Source organism: Panthera tigris, chromosome C2, assembly GCF_018350195.1.
Source record: "Panthera tigris isolate Pti1 chromosome C2, P.tigris_Pti1_mat1.1, whole genome shotgun sequence".
Classification (NCBI taxonomy): Eukaryota; Metazoa; Chordata; class Mammalia; order Carnivora; family Felidae; genus Panthera; species Panthera tigris.
In genome coordinates, this window is record NC_056668.1 from 71,291,218 (window position 1) to 71,308,141 (window position 16,924).

At 38.2% G+C, this 16,924-nt stretch overlaps 1 protein-coding gene across 5 annotated transcripts in view; it reads right to left on the bottom strand.

The window, feature by feature from the left end:
- The window catches only part of PCYT1A (phosphate cytidylyltransferase 1A, choline), a 47,252-nt gene that overhangs the window by 22,303 nt on the left and 8,025 nt on the right, over positions 1 to 16,924 (bottom strand). For 4 of the 5 annotated variants that reach the window (XM_007090947.3, XM_042998621.1, XM_042998623.1 and 1 more), the window contains exon 2: positions 7,770 to 7,896. In XM_007090947.3, the coding sequence (XP_007091009.1) occupies positions 7,770 to 7,886 (117 nt within the window). In that variant the 5' untranslated portion in view covers positions 7,887 to 7,896. Of the gene's footprint in view, positions 1 to 7,769; positions 7,897 to 14,989; positions 15,314 to 16,924 lie in introns of those variants that run through there. The other variant, XM_007090949.3, reaches the window with a different exon arrangement.

Sequence of the window (16,924 nt, forward strand, 5' to 3'; positions counted from 1 at the left end):
GGTATTAGCCCTAGAAATAAGAATGATCACACTTTTCTAAAAGCAGAAGAAAGGGAAGGTGATAAAAGGCCAATGTTAGATGTAAAGGAGGAAAGATGTACAAATTTATAACCGATGCCCTCAATTTTCTCAGTATAGTAAGAAGGACATGAAATTACCATTAAAAACAGAGAGGTATGGGGGCGCCTGGATGGCTCAGTCGGTTAAGCGGCCGACTTCGGCTCAGGTCATGATCTCGCGGTCCGTGAGTTCGAGCCCCGCGTCGGGCTCTGTGCTGACAGCTCAGAGCCTGGAGCCTGTTTCAGATTCTGTGTCTCCCTCGCTCTGACCCTCCCCCGTTCATGCTCTGTCTCTCTCTGTCTCAAAAATAAATAAACGTTAAAAAAAAACAAAAAAACAGAGAGGTTGGAATGAGACTGAAAGCTTGAGGAAAGCAGAAAATATGTGGACTAGCTGCTGTGGGAAATATACCAGAGCATCAGCAAATACTGGGCACTACATTAAGTCCAGATCAAGCTAGCAACATTAATCTATAGAAGGCCAAGTTAACAGTCCAGGAAGAGAAACAAAGAATTATCAGAAACTGAAAGATCTAGGGTTAGGCCATGATGAATTGCAGGGAGGCAGAAGGGGGCAGTCAAGAGTTAAGGAGGCAAAGGGATCTAGACATTTCTCCAAAGAAGGTATAGTAATTGCCAAAAAAAAAAAAAAAAACACATGGAAAGATGCTCAACAACATTAGTCATCATGGAAATGCAAATCAAAACCACAATGATACTACTTCACACCCATCAGGATGGCTATGAGCAAAAAAGACAGGCGGTAACAGTGATGGCAAGAATGTGGAGAAACGAACCTACATACACTGCTGCTGTGAATGTAAATTGGTGCTCAACTTTGGAAAACCGTTCTTTAAAATGTTAAACATATAATACCATATGATCCAGAAATTATACCCATGGGTATGTAACCAAGAGAATGAAAACACAGATTTTTAAAATTTATTATTATTTTTTAAGTAGGCTTTACACCCAACGTGGGACTTGAACTCACAACCTCAAGATCGAGCATCTCATGCGCTACTGACTAAGCCAGCCAGGTGCCCCTGGAGACACATTTTTTTTTTTTTAAACCTGTACACAAATAATATTAATAACAGCATTATTCACAATAGCCAAAAAGTGTAAACAATCCAAATGTCCATCAATTCATGAATGGATAAACAAAACAGTATGTCCACATGCAATATTATTCACCTATAAAAAGGAATGCAGTATTAATACATGTTACCACCTGGCTGGACCTTGAAAATAGTATGTTAAATATAAGAAGCCAGCTACAAAAGGCTATTGGGAGGATTCCATTTATATGAAACGTCCAAAATATACAAACACCTGGAGATAGAAAGTAGGGTTGCTAGGGGTAGGTTGGGGGGATGGGGAGTGATTGTAATAGATACGGGGTTTCTTTTTGTGGTGATGAAAACGTTCTGGAATTAGATAGTGGTGATGGTTGCATAACACTGTGAATATACTAAAAACCCCCGAATTGTACACTTTAAAATGGTTTAAATGCTGGGGTGCCTGGGTGGTTCAGTTGGTTAAGCATCCAACTTTGGCTCAGGTCATGATCTCGCGGTTCATGAGTTTGAGCCCCGCGTGGGGCCCTGTGCTGACAGCTCAGAGCCTGGAGCCCGGATTCTGTGTCTCCCTCTCTCTCTCTGTCCCTACCCTGCTCGTGCTCTGTCTCTCTCTGTCTCAAAAATAAATAAACATTAAAAAAAAAATTTAAATGCTTTAAATGATAAATTTTATGTTATATGAATTTTATCTTAATTTAAAAAGATACATTAAAGTATTCTATCTTTTACAACTATTTCTTCAATCTTTTCTGATTACTGTGTACATTCCAAGGCAAAAGGCAAATACAGCTATCCCTCCTGGCTAGGGTTTCAATTCCTCCTAAGTATAGAAAGTGAAACCAAAGGTTCTTTGACTACAAGAGATCAGCAAAATCTTTATCTCTCTAGATGTCTCCAGCTAGAATGAATAGTATTTTTAAAAACATCTTTCTAAAAAAGCATCTAGAAGATGCTTTATAAAAGTAGGACTAAGTATTTCTACCTATATTCTCCTAAAACATACCTCCTTCATTTTAACCTCAAGGGAATGCTACAGAATAGTATTATTTTCAAGTCGTTTGACTATCTGGTTGTGAAGCATAAATGAAAAAGCATGGATTTAGAACTTAAAAAAACTTAGATCTAAATCCCAGCTCTATCACTTAATAGCTGTGATAGCACAGCTTTCATCTTCCATAAAATAGAAGATAATACTGGCCCCACAAGGTTACTTGAGAGTTAAATAAAATAGCATACGCAAAGTGACTAGCACAACTTTTTACATATAGTGGCACTCAACAAATTAGGTCATCATCAACAACATGAGTTCATTTTCTTTTTTTTAATTTTTTTTTTTAACGTTTATTTATTTTTGAGACAGAGAGAGACAGAGCATGAACAGGGGAGGGTCAGAGAGAGGGAGACACAGAATCTGAAACAGGCTCCAGGCTCTGAGCTGTCGGCACAGAGCCCGACGCGGGGCTCGAACTCACGGACCGCGAGATCATGACCTGAGCCGAAGTCAGCCGCTTAATCGACTGAGCCACCCAGGCGCCCCCATGAGTTCATTTTCAATTCCATTTTATGGAACACAGGATTTCATTACATCAACAAAATTAACTAAATTGTATTAATCTAAGAGGTTAGCTTCTAGATGCTATATGAAGTTTCTAATTCTATACAAATTATAACTAATACTATTATAACTAAATATTCTGACTATTAATGATCATCTCCCAAATTATGAATGGTCTTCTAAATGCAATATTGCTTTCATGAAAACTTTTCCTGATTATGTTCACATATATTAACACACTATTCCTCAAAATTCCAGTCAAAGAGATGACATTCTGGTGTCCTTAAAATAGGGAAATGGAGGGGAGCCTGGGTGGCTCTGCTGGTTGGGCGTCCAACTCCTGATTTTGGCTGAGGTCACGATCTCACAATTCGTGGGTTCGAGCCCTGCATCGGGCTCTGCGCTGACAATGTGGAGCCTGCTTGGGATTCTCTCTCTCCCTCTCTCTGTCCCTCCCACACTCATGCTTGCCCTCTCTCTCTTTCTCTCTCTCTCAAAACAAACAAATAAACTTAAAAATTAAAAAAAAAAAATAGGGAAATGGAGATAACTCAGATTAAGACCATAATTTGATACTGGCTTCCCAGGATTCTACTTCTAAGGACTCTTAAATATTTTTCAGCAAAAGCTTTCAGAATGACACAGAGAAACATTTCCCTTTTACTCAAACATGCGGCACAAATGATAACAAGTGTTCCTGAGATCCAAATTATTTCCACAATACTAGACGAAAGGCTATGGAGTCAAGAGGAATACCACATGGTGTGATAAAGAAGGGATAAAGAACAGAGCTGAGAGATTCCACTCCCTGGGGATAGGAAAGGAAGGAAGGAAGGAAGGAAGGAAGGAAGGAAGGAAGGAAGGAAGGAAGGAGGAAGGAAAGAAGGAAAGGAAAAGGAGGAAAAGAAGAAAGGAAGGGAGAAGGAGATAAGGGGAGAGGGAGAGGGAGAGAGGGAGGGAGAGAAGAAGGAAAGGAGGAAGTGAAAAAGAAAAGTAACAATTTTCTCAGACTCTTATTGCCATTTCAATGAATGGAAACAATGAGCTCATCTATCTAACTACTATTTGGATGTTTCCTAGACCTTTTAAATTGAACTTGTATTAAATTAAACTTATCATCTTTCTGCTAAACCAGATCTTCTTTCTGTATTTATTTAAGAAGCATCCCATATACACAATCTACCTAAGACTCAAACTAGAAGTCATCTTTAACACCTCTCATCCTTTACATCCTGATTTCCAAGAATTATCTATTTTACCTCTTAAAAGCTTAAAATTTTAGTTTAAGTCCTCATTATCTTCAACCTGGATCATTACAACAATCTCGCAACTAGTTCTCTGGTTTCTATCACTGTTTCAGCTCATCTTTTCCAAAGCAATCAGGATGATCTAAATTACAAATCTGATCACATTGCCCACAGGGTAAAGTTCAACTCTTTAGCACAGCACACAAGATCCTTCATTAATCAGGTTGTCGCTTGCCTTATCTATTGCAGATTATTTTCTGAACTTTAAACTCTAATATTACTCATGGTTTGCTAAACGTACTATTATATCACACTTGAACTTGTATTCTATCTCTTGTCCATTTCTTGAATTCCTATTTATTCTTCAAAGTTCAGCTCAGAAATAATCTCCTCAGTGAAGCTTTTCCAAAACCACTGTCCCCACCTCTAGGTCAAAGTTAATCTGTTGTTCATCTAGGCAGCCATTGTATTTCTAACTTCCTTCTATTTGGCCCTTTTCATTCTATATCTTAATAACGTATCTATTTCCCCTATTTGTCTGTGAGCTTCTTAAGAGCAAGGTCATCTTTTCATCTTTGCATCTCCAGTGTATAGTAACTGGCACACAGGTGTTCTCAATATATGAGGTTGTGATATCTATCTCCATTAGCAGAACTGTTGCCAATTTGTGACTTAACCATACATGTGCTAAATACAGATATAGGCTAAATGTCTTATTCTTCATAAATATTTTTGTGATTCTTTTTGATTGTATCTTTAGAAACATCTGTATCAGTAAATTCTTTTTTTTTTTTTTTAATTTAAATTCAAGTTAGTTAACATACAGTGTAGTATTGGTATCAGGAGTAGAACCCAGTGATTCATCACTTACATATAACATCCAGTGCGCATCCTAACAAGTGCCCTCCTTAATGCCCATCACTCATTTAACTGCCCCCCCAACCCACCTCCCTTCCAGCAACCCTCAGTTTGTTCTCTGTATTTAAGAGTCAGTAAATTCTTTATACTTACAAACAAACTAGCCATAAAGTTATCACTTCATTTTTCCCCAATTCTTTTCTCTCTTCTTTCTAATTCATCCTGACCCACCAATGTAGCTACCTAATACTAAATGATCCTTCCAATTTCTCTCCACCCTTGCAAGGAAAAAAATTCTTCTGAGCTCTGAGCTATAGAGTTCCCCATTAGGCTCACATCTCTCAAAGGGAAGATCCTATTTACTTTTATACTCTTAGCACCTAGTGGCTATGCTGGACATTGTGTGTGATAAAATCTTGTTTGCTCAACCCAAATGTCAACTAATGTGTGGACACATAAAATGTGGTATCCACATTTTAGATACATAAAATATTCTAAAATTAGTTGTGGTGATGGTTGCACAATTCTAAATATACCCAAAATCATTGAATTGTGCAGTTTAAACGCGTGGGTTATATGATCTCAATAGAGATTCCTGTTATAAAAACAGGAAAAAAATATTGTTTGCTTTCACTACAAAGTTGAAAAGGGATCAGAGATAGAAAGTACAAGTGTACAATGACAGACAAGTTTATTTAGCGGACACTCCTCACTAGGGCTGGTACAGCCTGTTGAGTGAATGAATCTTTGACCATTAGCCCATGCTAAAGAGCCAGTGTGTTAACTAGAGAGGAATGTGGAGTAAGTAGCAAGTCACTCAATTGATCTGTGACATGAATATACAAAGCAAAGCAATTTAAAGCACTGAAATTCCTCAATTCTAAGGACCGAGAAATTTAAGTCTTCTCAGAGCCCATTCCACCATTCCACTTGCCTTCTTTGCTCTATTCTTAGCTCTTGTGACTGGTGAAGAGTATCAACTACATGGTTATAACTTGTCCCTCCTCCAAGACTGATTGCTGAATTGGTGCTTACCATCATCCTCTTAACCTGAATTCTCTAAGAAACATTCAGAAATTAACAATATTCTCCTGTTTTGTTGACTGCTGAGTCATTTTCTGAGTATACCTGGTATGGTGTACAGAATAATGGCTTCCTAAAGCCGTGTCTACATGTTATTCTCTGGAACCTGTGACTATGTTACCCTACATGGCAAAAAGGGCTTTGCAGATATGATTAAGTTAAAGGATTTTGAGAAAGGGTGATTATCCTGGATTATCCAAATATGTTCAATGTAATTACAAGGGCCTTTTAAAAAATTTTTTTATGTTTATTTAATTTGGAGAGAGAGACAGAAGGAGGGGCAAAGAGAGAGGAAAACAGAAAATCTGAGACATTCTCTACACTGACAGACGAGAACCCAATGTGGGGCTCAAACTCACAAACCACGAGATCATGACCTGAGCCACAGTCAGACACTCAACTGACTGAGCCACCCAGGTACCCTATCATAAGTGTCTTTATAAGTGAAAAAGCAGGTAGGAGAGTCAGAATCAAAAGACATGTGATGAGGGGCACCGGTTGGCTCAGTTAAGTGTCTGACTCTTGATTTCAGATCAGGTCATGATCTCATGGTTCGTGAGATCAAGCCCCATCAAGGCCTTGTTGGGCTCAGCACTGATAGCACAGAGCCTGTTTGGCATTCTCTTTTTCCCTCTCTCTCTCTGCCCCTCCCTGGCTTGTGCTCGGGCTCGCTAGGTCTCTCTCTCTCTCTCAAAATAAATAAATAAAACTTAAAAAAAAAAGAAGAAGAAGAAATGTGATGACAGAAGCAGCAGAGTGATGTGACTGCTGGCTGGCACCATGAGCAAAGCAATGGGGGCAGCCCCTCAAAGCTGGAAAAGACAAGAAAACAGATTCTCCCCTACAACCTCCAGTCCTATCAACACTTTGATATTAGTCCTCCAAAATCCATTTAAGACTTCTAACCTCCGGAACTGTAAGACAATATATCTGTATTGTTTTAGGCCGCTAAATATGTGGCAATTCGTTAAGCAGCAATAGGAAAGGAATATACTTGCCCCTACCAATATCATCAATATCAGGCCTAAATCATAAGCCTCCTATTGGTGGAGTCCAGCTGGTTTTACTGATCAAGATAGAGTACTGGTTTAGAACAAATGTTATTTGTGTCAGAGTAAAAATGCTTTTCCCTTTGCACTACATGAAGTTCCAGAACTAACCAGTGGAAATTGCAGTTTGATCAATGGCTAACAGTCAATATAGGTAAAGAAAACACAGAAATATATAATCCTTTCACTGGAATTTTAAAACATGGATTTCATAATAATATTACATACCAATAATAACTTCAATTGTACATGTGTTCATTGACATGTTTTTTAGGGGAAGCTTTAAGAAGGGTACCAAACTGAGACAGGATGAGCAGTTTGGAATGGGGTGTTTCATTGACAGCTTGGCAGTGGTTAGGAAATACAAGATAATGTCCCAGGGATAAAGGAATATAAGGTAGGCAGTAACAGAAAAAGGCTCTCATCTAAGATATAGCCAGTAATAGAGTGAAGGCATGATATGGCAGAAAAAAAGTAAGACACAGAAAACTAAACACTAAGAGATGATACTAAGATCAGATGACTGCCTAGAGCTCAAATTTCTCTATTTCATTCACTTTAATTTAATCTTTAGCTTAATAAACTAACTTAACAACTTCCAAATTTTCCTAACATTCTTTTTCCAGTTCCAATGTAAAGCTTTTGCAAGTTAGCTGTGAACTTCAATTTGATAAGAAAGTAGAACATTTCCAACAACTGTGAAAATACTATTCACACTTACTATTCATTCTTTCCATCATTTAAGAAGATTTGTCATACTGATATCACTAATTTTATATCAGTGTTTACCATCCCCCTGCCAGGTTAAGTGTTCAAAAAAGATATCTCTTCCTTACAATTGCACAGCGTGGCATTTTTGAAGAAATTCCATCTTCTTCTGTTGCCCCATTGGGTCCAGGTACCTCTTTCCTCCTCTTTCTTGTGTTGACTTTGGCTGAACTCTGAGCATCCATCTTCTTTTAACTGGTCATAGAAAGTGAAAAAGAATTTTTTTCTCATTGAAGTGGAGAAAAAGTCTGTCACAAGTATTTCAGAGATGTTAACACAGATACACTGAGCAAAAGATCAATTCCATAGCACAGATCTCACAAGATGAGCCAATTGCATCTGGCAAAAAAACAACAAAGCTTCACAAAACACATGCTCTAGTAGAAACACTGAAATGCCTCTCTGTGAAACAATGGCACCTGACCTTGGAAATTATTACCCTGACCAATGCAGCCTGTATACCAACTGCTAATTTCATATCCTGTCTAAATGTAAAAGATTGAAATAACTTTGTTGAGAAAGTCAGTTACATAGAATTTACCACCCTCCCCTAATAACATCCCTGATACACCTGGAGATATGACAGACACAAGGAAAAGTGAAAGGTATGTCTTTGGTGCAGATGGAAAAAAAAAGAGCCTTTTTTTAAAAGAGACAGCCATCACCAATTCCTGGTTTAACAAAACATGTATTTCTTAACTCCTAATGCTCTGTAGATTTCAGAGACCACTCCATCAGGGTTATCTATGAAAATTGTAAAGTAAGTATATTGTATCTTTTAAATGTCCTTCCTTTTCCTGGTCTAATACCCATTTCCCCTTCCTCTTTCAGAGTTAGCACCTTAAGCTATTCAAAGCGCCAACTATTAAAACCTCACCCTGTCTTCTCCCTCCCCCAGTGAAAACTTATAAATTACTCTCTCACTTAGCAGAAAGCTTCTAGCAACTAGCTACCACAGAACAGCTCTGAATATTTGATGTTTATGTTTAGATGTTGGCTTGTGCTACCTCTCCAACACCCTGCAAGGATATCTGCATTTTTCTTGGGTAACATAATTTGCACAAATTAATTGATAATGATAATTTCTGGCATCAGCCAGAAATTGGGGATAGAGGAACTTTAATGGTTAACTGTCATTTCTGCCCAAGATATGTACAGTGAAAGGTGGAAAAAATATCCTCAGAGCAGAGATAAAAAACAAAACAAAAAAAATGCCAGGGGCACTGGGTGGCTCAGTTAGTTGAGCGTCCAACTTGGGCTCAGGTCATGATCTCGCAGTTCATGAGTTCGAGCCCTGTATTAGGCTCGCTGCTGTCAGCCTGTCAGTGCAGAGCCTGCTTTGGATCCTCTGTCCTCCTCTCTCTACCCCTCTCCCACTTGCACTCTCCCCAAAATAAAATACTATTTTAAAAAAATGCCAGACAGAATGAGGACATTCTACTCCACCTTTCTGTCTCTAATTAGCCCTCCTGAATAAGATGTTCATCTAAACAACTGCAGTTGAGCCTTATTTTCTTTCCTCCAGCTAAATTCCAAGTGGCAATATGACAAGATCTAAGAGAAATCTGACCTAATTCTTAAAGAGTGAAGGTGACACCCATGAGTCATGGCTAAGTATTAGGCTGACATGAAAAATGTCAGAGTCCAAAGTGAAAGATGAACACCACCCAGAAACTTCCTTTCATCACGAATGCAAATTAAAATGGAATAAAGGTGCTATACATTTAACAAGTTTTCCGGTGATGATCAGAGCTTTTCTTCATTATTGTTATCATATGTTTGAAACTATCCAGAGATTGTATTACTACTCCTATCTCACTGGTCTGAGGCCTACTAAAAACACCTAATCAGTGCAATTAGTGACCATTTCTAATTTACACACAACAGGACTTTTGCTTAAGTATCTGTTAACTTCTTCTCAGGGTAAGTAGACAAAATCCATCATGAAAAATGTAATGAGCAATCTGGTGTCAGGCAGCTGAAGGTCAGGCAGTCACTAATAGTGGGAACTTACTGTGTACAAGATACATACTTTTTGAAGTAAACTATTTTCTCAAGAAGACTTTAATTCAGATGAAGAAACCACATGTTCATGATATAAAAGTGCTCTTTAGGATTCTAAAACCACTGGGGGAAATTTGCTAAAGAACAGGATATTTAGACAGTTTCAAAGTATCTCCATGTATTTTGAAGCAATTCTCATAAATTACTTATTAATTACAAAGGGAAAAGAGTTAACTTTATAACGAAAAAATTTCTTAGCCAAGTGATCCAAGTTAACTAACATCACCAATAATGTCTCCATCACCTGCCCCAAATGCGTAGCCTGTATGGATTTATAAGGAACGAGCAAACAAACCTCAATTAAAAGACATTGTAGGGGTGCCTGGGTGGCTCAATTGGGTTAAGTGCCAGACTTTGGCTCAGACCAGATCTCACAGTTTGAGCCCGCATCGGGCTCCCGGCAGTCAGCACACAGCCTGCTTCAGATCCTCTGTCCCCTTTCTCTCTGCCCCTCCCCAGCACGTGCTTTCGCACACATTCTCTCTCTCTCAAAAAAAAAAAAAAAAAAAAAAAAAAAAAACAAGATTCTACAGGGTGCCTGGGTGGCTTAGTTGGTTGAACATAGACTCTTGATTTTGGCTCAGGCCATGAGCCCCCCATTGGGCTCCACGCTGAGCATGGATATAGATAAATAAATAAATAAATAAATAAATAAATAAAGCCTGCTACTCTTCAAAAAATGTAAACCATGAAAAACAATGAAGGGCGCCTGGGTGGCTCAGTCGGTTAAGCATACAACTCTTGATTTTCGCTCAGGTCATGATCTCATGGTTCATGACTTCAAGTGCTACGTTGGTCCACACTGATGATGTGGAGCCTGCTTGTGATTCTTTCTCTCTCTGCCCCTCCCCAGTTCAAGCACGCTCTCTCTCTTTCAAAATAAATAATAAATTCACACACACACACACACACACACACACACACACACACACACACACACACTGAAAGGCTGAGGGATTGTTCCAAAGAAATGACAACGAAATTTCATTTCTAGGCTGCAGGAGAAATTGTTATAAAGGATAGTCATTAGGACAATCAGTAAAATCTGAATATGGACTGTGTACCAAATCATAATACACATCAACGTTAAAATAAACTTCCTGGGGCGCCTGGGTAGCTCAGTCGGCTAAGTGTCCAACTTCAGCTCAGGTCATGATCTCAGAGTTCGTGAGTTTAGGCCCCACATTGGGCTCTCTGCTGTCAGCATAGAACTCACTTCATCTCCTGTCTCTCTCTCTGTCCCTCTCCAGCTCACACACTCTCTCTCTCTGTCTCAAAAATAAATAAACATTGAAAAAAATAAACTTCCTGATAACTACACTATGTTATGTAAAAGACTATCCTTGTTTTAAGGAGATAAATGCTGAAGTACCTTGAGGTAAAAGGGTCATGATCTCTGCAACTTACCCTCAGCAGCAGCAATAGCGGTATAGAAAGGAGGTGAAAGAAGGGAGGGAGGGAGGAGGGAACAAAGGAAGGGGATGGAGGAGAAGAAAGGGAAGGAGTGGGGGAGGAGAAAGAAGAAAATTGTGTACACTATGTTATATATAAAAAAAGGTAAAGCAAATATGGCAAAATGTTATCAATGTATGCAACTAGATGGGGTATAAAGGAGTTAATTTTAATATTCTTGCAACTTTTCTATAGGCTTTACACTTTTCAAATAAAAAGTTTAATTTTTAAAATGTTCTGTAGCAATTTTCCACATAGATAGGCTCTCATATAAGATTGTCTTTCAGATTCTCTAGAAACATATTCCTTCTCCTTCCTAATTCTTTGATTTAGTATACATGATACAAATATTCCAAGAAGTATATGTTCTCGTAATCTAAACATCTTGCAAGGAAGTAAGATCATAACAGCAACAATCATAATAATGACTATCTTTTTTTGAATATTTACTATGTGCCAAGCACTGTGCTAGGCACTTAATACACATTATTCTCATTTAACCCATACAACCTGAGATGCAGGTATTATTAGCCCCAACTTACAAATGAGAAAACTAAAGATCAGGGAAGTTAAGCAACATAACCAACAGATCACACAGCTGGCCAATGGGAGAGCCAGGATTTAAATCCAGGCTTGCCTAATTCCCAAGTCTTCACCACTATATTGGGCTATCTCCTAGAATCCAAGGTTTTTACTTACTTACTTACTTACTTACTTACTTACTCATTTATTTATTATGTTTGTTTTTGGGAGAGAGAGAGTGAGCAGGGGAGGGGCAGAGAGAGAGGAAGACAGAGAATCCAAAGCAGGCTCTGCACTGAGAGCAGACATCGGATGCCGGACTCAAACTCATGTCAGATCATGATCTGAGCTGAAGTCCAATGCTTAACCAACTGAGCCACCCAGGTGCCCCAGAAATCCAAGACTTTTAAAAAGAAGCTGTCTCATCATCAATACTGTTGCTTCCTTCTATCAAGAACATTCTCCTTACGGCATGGGTCCCTTAAGTTCTTACTGATGTAAATCAGTCTTAACTGCACAGAATAAAAGGTCACAGTTACTTCAAAGGTAAACAAGGCCCCATGACCAATCAAACATAACTGACATGGCTATTGGCCTGATTCAGAGGCAGTCCAATTTGTCAGCTGTACAGATATATAGATCTTCCCTATTAGATAGTTTTGCTATGATTTTTCTAAGCTTTCAACTTAAGCAATAAAGAATTCTTGGGGCACCTGGGTGGCTCAGTTGGTTAAGCTCCCTCCCCACTTTTGATTTCGGCTGGGGTCAATGTTCCAGAGTCATGAGATCGAGCTCCACGTCCAACACCAAGCTGAGCATAGAGCCTGCTTAAGATTCTCATTCCCTCTCTCTCTCTCCTCCACACTCGAGTTCAGTCTCTCAAAAATAAAAAAATAAAAAAAATTCTTTAATCTCTGTTCTTCCCTCTTCTGACATTACAAATAGGTGGCACTTTCCATTCGTGATATAAAAGAATTTTAAGGGTGCCATAATAAATCAAGGGAATAAATGTCATGTCATATTTTCAACAATTATTTTCCATAACTTACAGTTAAAATTCTTTAGTGTTTAACAGAAAAATACTTAACAGGTCCAAAAACATGTTTATAGGAATTTCTCAGAAGTCTGCTCTGTGTGTGGGGGTGGGGTGGGGAGTAAGAGGAAGCGGGGGGTAATGTGTGCTACAATATTTTTACAGCTTTATTGAAGTATAATTGACACACAACAAACTGTATTTAAAGTATATAATTTAATGAGTTTTAACATATCTATACATCTGTGAATCATCAAAATTAAGATAAGCAACATAACTATCACTCTCAGGTTTCTTCATGCCACTCACTTTATAATCTATCCCTCCCTCCCCGACTTCAACTTTGCTTTGCTTTTTTGTTTGTTTTACATTGTGGCAAAATACACATAACATAAAATTTGCTTTGCTTTTGAACTGCTTACTTCTTAAAATACTGAATCATCCTGTCATATGATTCAACTTAACTAGACAAATCATGGTGGATATTATTATACTAGAAAGAAGCAAAGGCTCTCCTTCCAAGAGTTAAAATATTGTCAGTGTGGTTTTAAAGACATTCTAAAGCCAAATTAGTATCTGGGGTGGTTGGACCTTGTGACACTGGATCTATTTCACTAGATTAAAAAACCACAGGGGTGCCTAGGTGGCTCAGTCAGTTAAGCATTGACTCTTGATTTTGGCTCAGGTTATAATCTCATGGTTCGTGGATTCAAGCCCCATATGGGGCTCTGCACTGACAGCATGGAGCCTGCTTGGGATTCTCTCTCTCTCTCTCTCTCTCTCTCTCTCTCTCTGTCCCTCCTCTCCTCTCTCTCTCTCAAAATAAATAAATAAACTTTTTTAAAAAAATCATACAAAAAATATAAAATATCATAATGAGGACTCAAGGCAAGAGAAAGGATTTGTATGATTAGCTAATTAAAAAGCCAAAGTAAACTTCACAAACATAAAAAGAATCAAGGCAACCATTGTTATTAATATGTTACAAAGCCCTTTGGTAAATAATAGTAATACTAATATATTTTACCTGTATTTCATTTGAATACATACAACAAAATCTCTCCATCTGCCTTATATAAACACCTTTAATCAAATGTGTAAGGCAGTGTTTCTCAATATTATTTATCCATGCTCCATTTTAAGAAATACAGAAATCTTAACCTCGCTTCGTCAGCATAGTGTAGTGATTAAAAGAGTTCAGGACCTAAAGTCAGATTACCTAAATATGAATCCTATCTCTACCACTTATTAGCCATGAGAACTTGGAACAAATTCCTTAATCGTCAGAGTTGCATCACCTAACAAACGAGGTTCAAATGGAGTAATCCATGTAAAGCCTTAATCGGTGCTTGGCACACAGTAGTGCTTGTACACATTTTACATTTTAATGTAAAAATATGGTAAAATATTAAATATGCTATATCTCCTGCTATATATCTCCCACTCCTACCCCATTTAAGAACTACTGTTGTAGCAAGAACTCTTCTAGAGTCTGATCTTTTTTTTTCTCTAAGGTTATTTATTTGAGAGAGAGAGAGAGTGTGTGTGTGTGCATGTGAGCAAGGGGCAGAGAGAGAGGGGGACAGAGAGACTCCCAAGCAGGCTCCATGCTGCCAGCACAGAGCCCAACTTGGGGCTCTATCCCACAAACTGCGAGATCATGACCTGAGCCACAAACAAGAGTCAGACATTTAACTGACTAAGCCACCCAGGCGCTCCTTCTAGAGAGTCTGATCTTAAGCTGTGATGAAGAAAGAAATGTTACCACCACTACGCTAACAGTGAGCACTTATATAACACCTGTATACCTAAATACTTAAAAATATTTAAAACTCCCTTAATTTCACAATCCTTCGACATAGTTATATTGTTTTTTAACACTATTTTTACAGATGAGAAAACTGAGGCACAGTTAAGGTCACATAGCTAGTAAGCTGAGAAGCTAGGAATCAGATTCAGTCAGCCTGGCTGCAGACTACACACCCCTAACTACTATAGTATACAATATGATACAATACTATACTATATAAGAAGGTACCTGATAACTATCTCTAAATATCTGAATGCTTGTCATGTTGGATAGAGTAAACAGTTGTTCTGTGAGAGTCGACCAAAAAATGCATCATTGGTTGGAAGATGCAGAGTTATAAATTTTAACTAAACATAATAATAACCTTTTTAGGAACAAAAGAGTTATCTGAAATGGGACTGGGTTACCTCAGGAGGCATTTCCTTTTGGCACACCAGGACATTCGAGCTGAGGTTGTGTAGAAACACATTTATTCCTTTTGTTGGTCATTATCCTGTTAAAGTCCATTTTGGTTGATCTTTTTGCTTATTCCAGTCTGTTAAAATAATTTCAAATTTTGACTGCCATCTATAATATTAGCTATTTATCATAATTTTATGTAGTCTGTAAACTTGAAAATGTTTTTATGTCTCCATCGAAGTCACTGATGAAAATATTGATCAGGATTGATATATGTCATCATATGAGAACGTGACATACCACTAGATCCTTTCCCCCTTGTGATGACCCACTCTTTTTTAATGTTTACTTATTTATTTTGAGAGGGAACACAAATGTGCAAAGGGAGGAGGGGCAGAGAGACAGAGGTGGGGAGAGAATCCCAAGCAGGCTTCCAGCCAGTAGCACAGAGCCTGACACACAGCCCAATGTGAGACCTAATTCCATGAACTGCATGATCATGACCTGAGCCAAAATAAGATCCACTCCTAATACTCTAGTTTAATACAATATAAAACATGGCAGAGTTTATCTTTAGAAAACAGAATATAGAATATATTTAAAATTCTTAATGATTAGGGTATTCAATCAGATGTAAATCTGTTTCACTGCATTATCACACAATCCATATTTCTCTGTCATAATACCAAAGATTATGATGATAATAGTGATGATAATAATTATAGCTAACACTTACAGAATACTTTCTATGGCCAAGAACTTTCAACTTCTGCATATATTAAGTAATTTAACCCTCACAACAATCCTATAAGGTAGGTAATACTATTATCTCTATTTTGCAGATGAGGAAATTAAGGCACAGCTACGTTAAATGACGGACATCACACACCTAGGACAGGGCAAAAACAGGATTTGAACCTAAGCATTCTGGCTCTAGGGTCTGTGCACTTAACAACACTATGCTACCTAGTATATAAAATGGTCATATATGAATTTAATCAAAACCACTTATTATATTCTGTCAGACAGGAATTTACTTTCATCTTTCATAAACAGTGGGCTCCCTTCTCACTGGGCATATTGATGGCAGACTACTCAAGAACTCTAGGGACTTGTTTTGGTTTGGGCCAAAACAGAAGAGTAGCGAGGGTGCTAGACTAGGAATCATATCATATAAACTGGGATTTAATTCTAGTTCCTTCTAGTACCTTAACTCGAGGTTAAGGTAAGTCCCTTGATTCTAAGAGTTTCTTCATGTGATTAAGGAAGGCTCTATTAAAATGTACTTAATTTCTAAGTCATGCTAAGGGTTAAATGAGAAATTAGACTATAAACTCCCTGATGTAGTGGAGATCTGTTGTTTGTCTTCCCACTGTTCAACCCTCCTGCTCCAAAAAGAGCCCATTTTCATTTGGAAACTCGCTTTCATTTGGTCTGTGTAAGCTTCAATCTCAAACCCTAGCATCAGATAACATGTGCCCTAAACCAATCAGCACATCACTCTCCCCTGGCCAGAGATTGGGGGAGGAAGGGAGGAGGGATAGGCAGTAATAGGTGACCTAAGCCAGTCCAATCAGAGTAAATTTAGAACTCACCAGATGGGAATGCTTGGACAAAGATGATCACTTCTTTCTCTGTGGATGTGAACCTAAAGACACGGCTTTGGGAACCATCCTGTGACAATCCAGTGCCCCATCCTATCACCAGGAGGAGAGCCTCTTTTGAAATTGTCAACACAGACACAGAGAAAGCAAGCTAGTGATGGAGAGAATTCAGATCCTCAACTGTCTAATTGTGCCAACCAATACACTCTCCTTTTTGCTTAAGTTAGTTAAACTGGGTTTCTTATCACTTGAAACCACAAAAATCACAATTGATGCATCCAATACCTATCAATGAGCTCTGGCACAGAGTAGGCACTCAATAACTATTTAAATAAATAT